We start from the raw sequence: 11,697 nt of genomic DNA on the forward strand, positions 1-11,697 counted from the left end.
GTGAAATGCTGAAAATGTTACACCTGCCACGGTGGTCTAGTGGTTATGGCGCTCGACTGCTGACCCGAAGGTCGCGGGATCGAATCTCGGACGCGGCGACCGTGTTTTGTTGGAGATGAAATGCTTGAGGCCCGTGAACTTAGAGGTGCACGGTAAAGAACACCAGATGGTAGAAGTTTCCGAATCCCTTCACTACGGCGTCCCTCGCAATCATATGGTGATTTTCGGACATGTAGCCGCAGCAATTATTATTATTGTGCTGAAAATGTTCGAGCAGGGAACACAGTCCGTTCTGTGTCCTTCGTTCTTCTCCTTGTTCTAAGTCCAGGCAATACCTTTATTACTTAAACCTGACCTGACGGAAAGAAAGTTAGCTGCGCCCTGGATTAGCAATGTTGATGCGCCCGACACTGATTGTGAGAGTTAAAACTATCCAAGAACAAAAACAACCTTCGTGAGGACGTGTTCGTGGCCTAGTTGGTACTTTCTATATAACTGGCGCTAAAAAGACACACAACGCAGGGACGAAACGCTTGTATGAGTCGTCCTCGTGTTTCTTGCCTGCGTTGTGTGCCTTTTTAGCGACAATTGTGTCATATACAATGTACCTACCCGGCTCCTCCCAGAAATCATGTGCCGTCGATAACAAAAGAAAAATGCTCCCGTTTACTAAAGGTGGTCCAAATACGTACTCTATAATGCGACAAAACCTACCCTGCAGGGTCCGAAATGCGACGTGTTAAGACTATTTACAGAGTTTGCTGTGGTGTGCTGTGTTTGTGGCCCAGTTTCACCGTAACTGATCATGAAGATACAACAGCTCATTCAAACCAAATAATGAAGGAACAATAATAACTCAGATACCGAAAGCTCTTAAAAATAATTCTACGTGGAACGCAATTGCCAGGGGCATTTCCGTGACATGATTCTAAAATTAAAAGAGAACATCACAAGATACTCTGCAAGAAACGTATACTTGGCAATGTGAAGCGCAATACACGGGACAGAAAGATGAGACGGACGGGACGAGCGCTACTAAAAACTGTGAACATTTATTACAAAGCATCGCCGCAGCTAGACAATAAGCACATGAGCGCAAGTCACTCAGTAATCAGCAACAAAAAAACTGTGCCAGGCGTGAAAAACCCGCGTGAAAACACGTAGCAGATGTACGCACAAAAAAGACCACGGGAATGTGAAGCGTAAGTGCGCATTCCCCTTCGCTCGTGTTGCCTGGTCGACTGCGTAGTTGACTGCGATGCATACCAAGTGTGCATCACCAACTGGCCCGAAGTTCTCCTCTTCTAAAGGAAAGACACATGTGTAGACAACGTACGTGTTCTGTGCGTGCAAATCCACTCTTCAAAAAGCCTTCTTGCACTCATATATTGACCAAATAAAGAGTGCTTTCGGCACTCGTTACCCACAGTCAAAATTTCTTTTTTTGCCGCTTTTACAGAGTTTCGTAACACCCAATGCAGAGGCCGCGAAGCACTGAACGTTATTACACAATTTAATTATAAGAACGTCGTCGCTACTTCTTTTTGTCACAGACACGCACGCATGTGAATTCCAGAGCAGAAGGATTTAACGGCATCTTTCCAGAATGGCAACGCAGTCGGCACGCTTTCTTTTTTCTGAAGATTGATGGTATCAATATATGTCTCCATAGAAGTACCTTATACACTGCGACTCCCTCACGCCTCTCTCTTGGGTGCCCAGCCATCATTTTTCGCTTGATCGTCTTGCTCAATCGTTTTTGCTTATGTTAGCGAGGAGAAAGCGGGACAAAAGTAAGAGATTTCGCACCTTTCGCATGAGCAGCACGAGTGCTCTCATCTCCGGGAGAGCCAGCTCCAAAGACAAAAAGAAGAATCAGCAAGAAAAAAAACGCCGGAGTGCATTATTCTTCGTGCATAAAACGCTATGCGAGCTCTCAACCGGATCTCCTCCTCTAAATATGCCCGACATTAGAAAAAAATTCTGGTTAAATGCGTAATATGGTACCGTTCCTTCCCTCTCTACCACCGCATCCGTTCTTTTTTCGCTTTCACTCTTTCGCAAATTGGGTATAAAATGGGTGGAAATCGGTGCCACTTCAGCAGCCCTTGGTTTGCCGACGGTACTACTGCAACAACCCATGGTAACCAACTGTCGTCGGAGCATTAGCTTGCAGTCGGTGTTTAAAGTACTATAACACATTCATTTCAGCGCTCACTCGGCGCAAGTTCGTTATGGGGATCCCAAGTCGTACTTCTCACCATCTATATACAACAAGGAGCGCTACGTTCTGTCTTCGATGTTTCTGTAATCGTCAACGACTTGTTTTGTCTGCGACATTGGCTATAAATCCACGAGCTCTCAGCAGAATTTAAAGCACTAATACAAATTCCAACACGAGTACAATTTATCAGATTTAAAACTTCGTGTATTTATACAAAAAAAGATATACTGATTACATGAAGTGATTTCAACGTTAAATTATATAATTTTCTTAAGGTCCTGTATTAGGAACCCCAAATAAAAAAGATCGTAGCTAATTATTCCCCCATTTTCGTTTCTATGATTTCATTTACTGAAACATAAGCGATTATCACCGTCAATATACAACAAAACAATAAATTCTAAATTATCCAGAGTGACAGAACATTTATTCCATCACATGCGGTCAGTGCATGAAGTCTCACATGGGGAGGGCAATTATCATTTTGGTAAATTTACATGGTCTGCCATAATTTCCTGCCAATCATTCTTGTAGGAAATTATCGCAGAACATTTAAGACTAAAAACACGGAGAGGCAATATGGGGATTCATTTATTACCGATCCAGGCATACCAAGCATCTGCAACAAAACATTGTTCATAAAAAGAACAGTTGGAATGGCATCAACGTGAATTTTAATATCCATATTGATGTCAATTATTTCTTCTAGTTTCGCGTCTGCGTCGTCCTGGCCCTGGCCTCCAGTGCTCTTGCTGGATTCCTCAACGGTGGCCACAGCCTCGCTGGTGGCTTTGGCCTCGGCAGCGGCGTTGGCCTCACCAGCTACGGTCTCAGCCACGGAATTGGCTACTCCGGCCTCACCGGCTTTGGTGTCGGCCACGGCCTCGCCTATGGACCAGCCGCCAGCTATGCTGTTGCCGCTCCAGCTGTTTCTGGTACCGTCTCCACTTACCAGGCTGCTCCAGCCGTGACCGCTGTCCACGCAGCTCCGGCTGTCGCTTCCTACGCTGCTGCTCCAGTCGCCACCGTTGCAGCTGCCCCAGCCGTGTCCCGCGTGACCACCTACCAGTCCGCTCCAGTTGTTGCCGCTGCCCCAGCTGTTTCTACCACCTACCATGCTGCTCCAGTTGTTGCCGCTGCCCCAGCTGTTTCTACCACCTACCATGCTGCTCCAGCCGTGTCTCGTGTCACGACCTACCAGTCTGCTCCAGTCGTTGCTGCTGCCCCAGCTGTCTCCAGTGTGAGCTACCAGGCCGCCCCAGCTCTTACTAAGGTGTACCAGGCTGTTCCAGTCGCCGCCTCTGCTCCAGCTGTGTCCCACGTCACCTACCAGTCTGCTCCATCTGTCGCCACCTTCGCTGCCCCAGCTGTGACTAAGGTCTTCCAGTCCGCCCCCGTTGTCGCCGCTGCCCCAGCTGTATCCCGCGTCACCTACCAGGCTGCCCCAGCTGTGACTAAGGTTTACCAGAGTGCCCCAGTTGTGGCTGCCGCTCCAGCTGTTGCTACCGTTGCCGCTGCTCCAGCCGTGACCCGCGTGGCTACCTTCCAGTCTGCTCCAGCTGTCGCCGCCTACGCCGCCCCAGCTGTAACGAAGGTCTTCCAGTCTGCCCCACTCGTGGCTGCTGCCCCAGCTGTGGCCACCGTCGCCCACGCTGTCCCAGTGGCCACCGTCGCCCACGCTGCCCCAGTGGCCACCTTCGCCGCTGCCCCAGCTGTCGCTGCCGTTCACGCTGCCCCAAATGTTGCCACCACCACCCTCCATCATGCCCCAGCGGTCGCTACTGTCGCCCACGCTGCCCCAGCCTTCGCTGCCTACCAAGCGGCTCCAGTATACGGCTACGGTGTTGCAAACCTCGGCTACGGCGCTGGCCACTACGGTCTCGGCCACGGCATTGGTGTCTACGGCCTGAACTACGGCTACGGTCTCGGCACTCCCTTCGACTACACCACCCTCCTCCGCAGAAAGAAGTGTAAGTGCACTGAATTGGCTGAAATGCTGGATTTATCACTTATTCGCACCAAATTTGACTTCTCATGCGCATTCTTTTCTCTTTGCAGAAATTGTTCTTTTCTTCAGCGGACATGGCACGTCGAAAGTTAAAAGAAGTTTCAGCGTTTAAGAGTGCGCTCAGTTATGCGCACTGGTAAATATTATTTTCAAATAAATGGTCCCTGTGATACAAAGAATGTGGTGGCAGTGGTGATTTTTTTTTTGCTTTAGTCGGTGTTGTTCAAGAAATCCACTTTCGTAGGCCCTGTTATTTCGAAGCTAACAGAGCAGATAATTGCGGCTAGCTGCTGATACTGCGACCTCACTGGCATTAAGGCATTATACGAAGATAACACAACGACAGACATGCTTAAGGGGTGAGGCTGGTTTTATATATATATAGATATATATATATATATATATATATATATATATATATATTATATATATATATATACATACATATATATATATATAGTCGAGAAAGGAAGACAAAACGTACGAAACAAGCTTTTCGGCAGGAGGGCCTGCCTTCGTCTGACGAAGGCAGGCCCTCCTGCCGAAACGTTAGTAAAGCTTGTTTCGTACGTTTTGTCTTCCTTTCTCGACTGCATTTCCCACCGGATCCATTGAACTTCATCCTCGCATATATATATATATATATATATATATATATATATATATATATATATAAGATAAACTACAAACAGAGAGAGTTTGCCCTTGGAAAGGAACAATCGTGAATTGAGGATATTTACAGCACATTATTCTGTATAGCTTAGTAATTTAGCGGATTATAAGGCCTGTGGCAAGCATACCCATTGAGATCGATACGGTGGATGTGCATTGTACACGTTTATTCTATGTGTGTGTCTTGTGAAGAAATGGAAAGAGAAGCACATAATCGATATACGGAAGAGAAAGGCTAGAAAGGAAGAGAGAAAGAAAGAAACCGACAGAAACGGACAGAGAGACTGCGGGGTGGCGAGGTCTAAATATAAAAATAGCCAAGAATTTCCAAATGCTAGCCAAAAGAAGCCATCGTGAGCCAAGGGCAGCAAATGTCGCCAGAAGTAGTCCCGCGTGTGTGAAAACAACTGCGACGCCTTTATTTAGGTGACTGAATGGAAGAGCGTCTTGGTGGAAATCTAAATGAGTACACCAAGAACTCTTCAAAGTCATATATGCTGAGATTAGCGCATAAATTGTTGAATTTAGCAACGATTTCGTGCAAAATCTCAAAGTTTGTTGAGCTGTCGCAAAAGTGAGATTCTGTTCACGAGTCTCGCGTGACTTATCTTAAAAGGACTTGAAGTACCAGCCTTGTGGCGACAATCAAAACATTCGGGCAGCTACGTAGTAGTAGTGCGAAGAGTGAGGGAACAGCGAAGATAGCGGCTTCCCCTACTCCTTTAAATCCTCCTCACTCTCACTTTCCTTGCAATATGCATGGCTATACTATGCTGTATTTCTCTTTCATTCTTTCTCTCTCTGTCTCTTTTCCCTTTCTCACCCCCTTGCTATACTATACCATGCATGGCTGTGCTATTTACTTTTTCTTTCTTTTTCTTTATTTCTACTTGTATCACTCTCTCTCTGTACATTTCTTTCTCTGTTTCTTTTTTATTCTCTTTCTCTCCTTCTCACCCTCACTTCCCTTTTCGACCCCCTTGCTATAATACACTACAGCATGGATATGCTATGCTATCTTCCTTTCTCTATATTCATATGATATTCACATCATTGCAACGTAAAGTGCACTTCGTTAAGATAATACTCATGTCTGCGCTCTAACGTGAGTGCTGACGTTATGAAAGACCATAAGTTACCCTTTAAACGCCAGTGTATTCGACGTTCCTGGTAAGCTCACAATGTGCACACTACACTTACAAAAACACGTCCATACAACTCGTAACGCTTGGCTCAAAGCCAAAAATTTGCATCATAGACAATTACTCGCCCACTGCTTCGCATGAAACCAATTCCTATAAGGTGTGGGATCTGCCGAATTTTTCAATACACGACAGAATTTCACGATTTTCAGTAGTCGACAGGATTTCACAATTTTCACGTTATTCACGACAGCAATTTCACGTTATGCTGGCAATGCAGGTGGGAAGGTGGTTCCAGGCGGTGCTTGTTCTAGAAATACGGAGACATTGCACAGTTTTGTTTGACAAAATGGTAGGCCCACCTCAAAGCAATGATCCGTCCCTGGCGGTATATAACGAGGTGGGTGAAAACGGCGTTCTTTAAATAGCTTAAGCTGTAATCCAAATAGCTGTAATTTTAGCCTCAGAAATACGTGTAAACTAGACCCAAACCATGATTTCTTTTAGTGGTCAGAATCGACGCCAGCAGGGAACACGAGCCGTGGTTTCACCTGCCACAGACAATTTATTGGTTCCCATTTCTAACCCCCGTACCCACAAGCGCTCCTCGACTCGACCCTTCACTCGAAACGCTCCTTGCGGGCTATTTTCCAATTCACAAATCACCCTTCACTCGAAACGCACCTCGACTGGAGGAAATGTCTAGAGTTTTACTGAGATAGTAAAGGTAGCGCGGGAGCTACCTTGAATCGTTCCCTGGGTGAAGTTTCTGCGTCAACGTGGTGTCTATGCGGAGCGTATCTCGCTTCGTCGGCATTTCCCGATGAATCAAGCGGCCGCCGCCATATCGTCGCGACATTTCTTGAGATAATGAGGGTGCGCATTTACTATGGAGCTTTCTCCGACCTCTTCGGCAACGGCTCAGTTATACTGTGGCGCCGAGACAGACGGGCATAATGTCAAGAGGACCACTCTCTTGTGCCGCGATGTCTTGTATTCCGTGCATGAGCCAATGGATTACCTGCTTTTTGATAGTCATCGTGCGAGTGCTCCAAGTCTTACTACGGACGCCAGTGCTTTCACGCGTATTTCGATGAAGATCGCACGCCGCATCAATTCAAGCCTGGTGCGAAAGACTTTACAAACAAGCGGTAGGGAAACGTAATAGCAGACATTTCTCCAATTAATGGGTAAATTATTCGAGCTAGCTTCATGCATGCGTACCTGACTATTCATGCGCCGGTATTCACCGTACTCCTGAACGCCTTTCACTCAGGCTACTCTAATCAAGATACGGCGAAGCTCCGTAGGCAAAGCATACCTCCGCAAATCTATCTTCCATATCATCGAAAAGGTTCGTTCTCCTATTTTTCTTCACATTTTCCTTCTGCTTCTTAAGATCATAATTTCGGACTGTTGAGTAAAACAAAAGGCAATGTAATTGGCAACAACGAATGTGCAGTTGGTGGTATTGAAAGTTATAATAACTACATGAATCGTAGCTTCGATATACAGTATTTATGCAGCTCACAATATCTGAAAGAGCAAGCCCAGCTATAGGAAATACAACCAGAAGGTCGTGCAGTAGGCAACGTGCATGTACGCAAAAATGCATTAAATGTCGTACCAAACACAAAGCTGTACAATGTTTCTCTGCTGTAGTAATGCAGCAGAGAAACATTCTTATATCAAATTGTTTTATTTGCAAGCTTAGTAATAACACTGCTTCTAATAAAGCAATGACAGCAAATCGTAAAAAAAAAGAACACGTAGTATAATTGTGGACATAAGTGTCATTACATAATGAAATTAGTGGGCCTTAATAGCCACATGTCTGTTCTGCTGCGCAAGTGCCTGGCGCAGACATGTATCAAAATAGTCAAAGCTCATTAACTCAACAGAAGACATGTCTCCTCTCCAACGAAAAAAAAATTAAATAATGTGTAACTAGAAGTAAAGAAAAATGCAGCTTTGATGTGTCATTGCGTTTTTCATTATTTATTGCCTCTCTATTTTGTGCAGGAACCCGGCTGCCGACAGAAGAACTCGGACCAACGCTCTTTCCAAACGCGCAGTATTTGCATGGCATTGCAGCGTTTGCATGGCAATATACAGAGAGAGAGAAGCTGCAGTTATTCTGTCTAGCTGCACCGAATTAGTCACGCTAGTGTGGCTACCACCTGTTCCTTCTTTTATGACGTCCTACGAGCTCGAACTTGATCTTGACAGTATGTAGGCTGCATACGCTTGATATACGAACACCTCACAGCTTGCACACTTGTATTAGTCACCTACGTTTTTCTTCGTCAAGCACATACAATAAAGATTTATTTACACTTTGCAATTCATTTCTGCTCAGTCGAAGTGTGAATACCTCAATTAGCGCTATCCTTGTCCCTCCGTGTTCGGAGAGGATTGCAAAAACAGCATCTGCTCTGGTTCTACAGCAAAGCAGTTCTACAATGTTCCACAGAACGCAGCACCACTCCTCTTCCATGGAAGTGAGGTGGCATGGTTCAAAGAGACAGGCATGCTAATGTTAACGCAATAGCGTATATTTACATATATTTACAGGGTTCTTGTGACCAGAAGTAGCCACGACGACTGCAACGTCCATGAGCATTTTTCATACCATTTAGTTGCTGTCGTCTTCGTTGATTCAACAGAGTAAATTACTTTGCTCCTTAGCGACCCTTCCTCCCAGGTTGAGAGCACCCACATGGTAGTTGTGAAAACAGAAGAGCGCCAAAAGTCAGAAGCGGCTTGATTCTCACGATGTGCACAATCACCATGGATGTTCTATGGATTACGCACTGCCAAAGCTTCAGAATACAGCACAGACACCGATGTCCTCCTCAGCAGGTATTCCCAGCAGTCATAAACTGCAAGTGAAAGCCAAAGCTTTAGTACATAGGACATTCGTGCACTAAGTGCAGGCCATCTTCGCTTCCAGAATGGAAGATAGGAGAAAAATTTTTAAATGTGGCCGCTGCGTGGACTTGGAGACGGAATTAAAGAAAATTGAAAACGTCCATTAGAATATGTCACGTTAGGCGCATGAACAAGTGCAGCGCGAATAAAAAAAATATTGGTGGAAATAATTAACTGCTAACTCCAGCATCCTCGGAAAAATAACATTTTGCACGAACCATACCTCATATCAAGAAACACTTTTAAGACGAAAAGAAAAACATACACATCAGTCCCTGTTAACCGACAACATATGCTGCTAATTAGAAGAGAAAAAAAATCCGGCAGATCCCACGCTCTGTGGGAATCGATGTAATGCGATGCAGCCAGCAAAGAGCTGCATACATCGCCTTGTTTGTCTTTGAGCCAAATGAAATCATTCATGCCGTGGCACCTAGTTCACCATATATCGCATGTTTGCCATGCACACATGCATGCACAATCTGGTGTAAACCATGCTAATGAAACATATTCTGGTATATACAAAGCATGACCTGTCATTTATGTTCATCACGCACACCTGTCGCATCCACACCAATTTTGGTTTATATTGTTAGATGCAAAACGATGATTCGGGAGACGTGAGGGAAAGACTGGCAAAACCCAACGGTTACTTTAACAGAACAACGTTTATTTAGCTAAAGTAAAGAAAACTGCTGGAGAGACAAGAATACGGCGTCTCTCCAGTTGCACAGCCGTCCCTCTTCTGCCTTCTCTCGGGGCCCGCGCTCACCACAGGGGGTCCACTTCGGTGCCCCGTTACAGCGCCGGCCACCGGCAGGCTCGGCTCGCACAGTGGTGGTGGCCTGGCGCCATCTTTCGAGCCCCGCCTCGCACAACAAGAGCGTGCACACTCGGCCGTCCTGCAATTACCGACCGTCCCGGTCGGAATCACTGTCTGAAGTATCTGTGTCTATCTCGTCCTGGCCCCACAGCTTTAGCTTGTCCACTGGAGCGATGCTGCTGTATGCTCTCCTCCCGCGTAGTGCACTGAGCAGCATCCCGATGCGATATCGGTCGTTGGGCAGTTTTGCCGTGATGATGTACGGTCCTTTGTATTTCTCCTTGAGTTTCCTTGATTCACCACACGCTGTAGGCTCTCGCTCGACCAAAACGACATCTCCCGGTTGGTAAGTCGGCGCTTCCGAACGTTTCTTGTTGTATCTTGCCTGCTGTTTCCGTTGGTCTTCGCGAATGCTCTCGGCCGCAGATGTTCGCTTGGCTTCTACCTGACGGTCGAATTTCTCGGCAAGAGCGTCATCCACGCAGTCGGCGTTGATGTTCCGTGGCCTATAGTTGAACAGCAGTACGAACAGAGTGGTCTTCGTAGCTTGATGAAGCGTGTTGTTGATTCCCCACTGCACCTGAGGCAAAGTCGTGTCCCAGTCTTTGCCGTCCGTGTTCTTCGTAAAGCTCGCGACCGCTGGGGTAATCATGCGATTGTATCGCTCGACTTGACCATTAGCTCGTGGCGTCGCAGTGGCGTTTTTCACGTGCTTGATGCTGAAGGCGTCACACGTTGCCTTGAATTTGGCGCTCGTGAAGGCAGTTCCGCGATCGGTGATCACCATGGTTGGTGGCCCAAAAATGCCTGCCACATCGCGAAGAAACTGGGCGGCCGGTCCCGTCGATGTGTTCCGAACAGCTCGCAGTAACACAAACTTCGTGAAGCCATCAGCGGCCACCAGTATGTAGGCGTTGCCGGATTTGCTTCTCACGAACGGACCGAGGTGATCGATATGGATGCTGTGAAAGGGCTTGTCAACTTTGTCAATGCTGTGCAGTTTACCCGGTCTCTCCCAGCGGGAACCTTGTGAAAGAGACATTCGATGCATGCGGCGATATATCGTCTGACGTAGCGTTTCATGCCGGGGAAACCAGTACGTTTCTTTCAGTTTCGACAGTGTTTTCTCCACAGCAAAATGTCCGATGTCATCATGGCATGCCATCACTACGCGCCAGCGCGCGTGCCTTGGCACCACCCAGAGAAGTCGTGGTGCAGAATCGCCTTCGTGCACCTTTTTGAACAACTTGCCGTTGCTGAGTTCGTATTCGCTTTGAACACGCCGGTCTTCGTTAGACAGGTGCTGCTTTCTGCTCAATCGCTCTTTCAGTATTTGAATGTCGGGATCGTTCTGTTGAGCAATCGCGAGGCAGTCGTCGATCTCAATGCACGTGGCGAGGACGTGAAGGCCACCAACGACATCTGTTTCATCGGGAGGGTCGTACGGTGAGCGGCTCAGCGCGTCTACGTGCGCCATGGTTGTTCCCTTCCGATACTCGATATCGAAGGTGAACTCTTGAAGACGGAGCCACCATCTGCCGATTCGTGGCAGGAGATCCCTCTTGCTCAATGTTGCTCGCATGGCATTGCAATCGGTCACCACCGCGAATTTCAGTCCAATCAAATACGTCCGAAACTTCTGCAGGGCCCACACAACCGCTTTTCAAGTTCGTAAGAGTGGTACCTTTCCTCGTACTCTGACGTTCGTCGGCTAGCGTAAACGACAGGATGAAACTCCCCGTTCACTTGTTCTTGCAGCATTATTGCTCCGAGCCCATCCTTACTGGCATCCGTATGCACTTGCGTTTTCGCTTCGAACGAAAAATGTGCCAAGACAGGCTTCTCAACCAGCCGTTTCTTGCGCTCCACGAATGCGGCGTCGTGCTGTGTCGTCCAT

General features: G+C 46.9%; 1 protein-coding gene across 1 annotated transcript; it reads left to right on the forward strand.

The window, feature by feature from the left end:
• Window positions 1–392: 392 nt before the first annotated feature.
• On the forward strand, window positions 393–4,355 carry LOC119389279 (cuticle protein-like). Its single transcript, XM_049415044.1, has 4 exons — window positions 393–416; window positions 2,934–3,334; window positions 3,383–4,194; window positions 4,283–4,355. Coding segments are annotated over exons 1-4 (1,239 nt in total). The 3' UTR covers window positions 4,285–4,355.
• The last annotated feature ends 7,342 nt before the right edge of the window (window positions 4,356–11,697 follow it).

The sequence above is a fragment of the Rhipicephalus sanguineus genome, chromosome 4 (genome assembly GCF_013339695.2).
Source record: "Rhipicephalus sanguineus isolate Rsan-2018 chromosome 4, BIME_Rsan_1.4, whole genome shotgun sequence".
Lineage (NCBI taxonomy): Eukaryota > Metazoa > Arthropoda > Arachnida > Ixodida > Ixodidae > Rhipicephalus > Rhipicephalus sanguineus.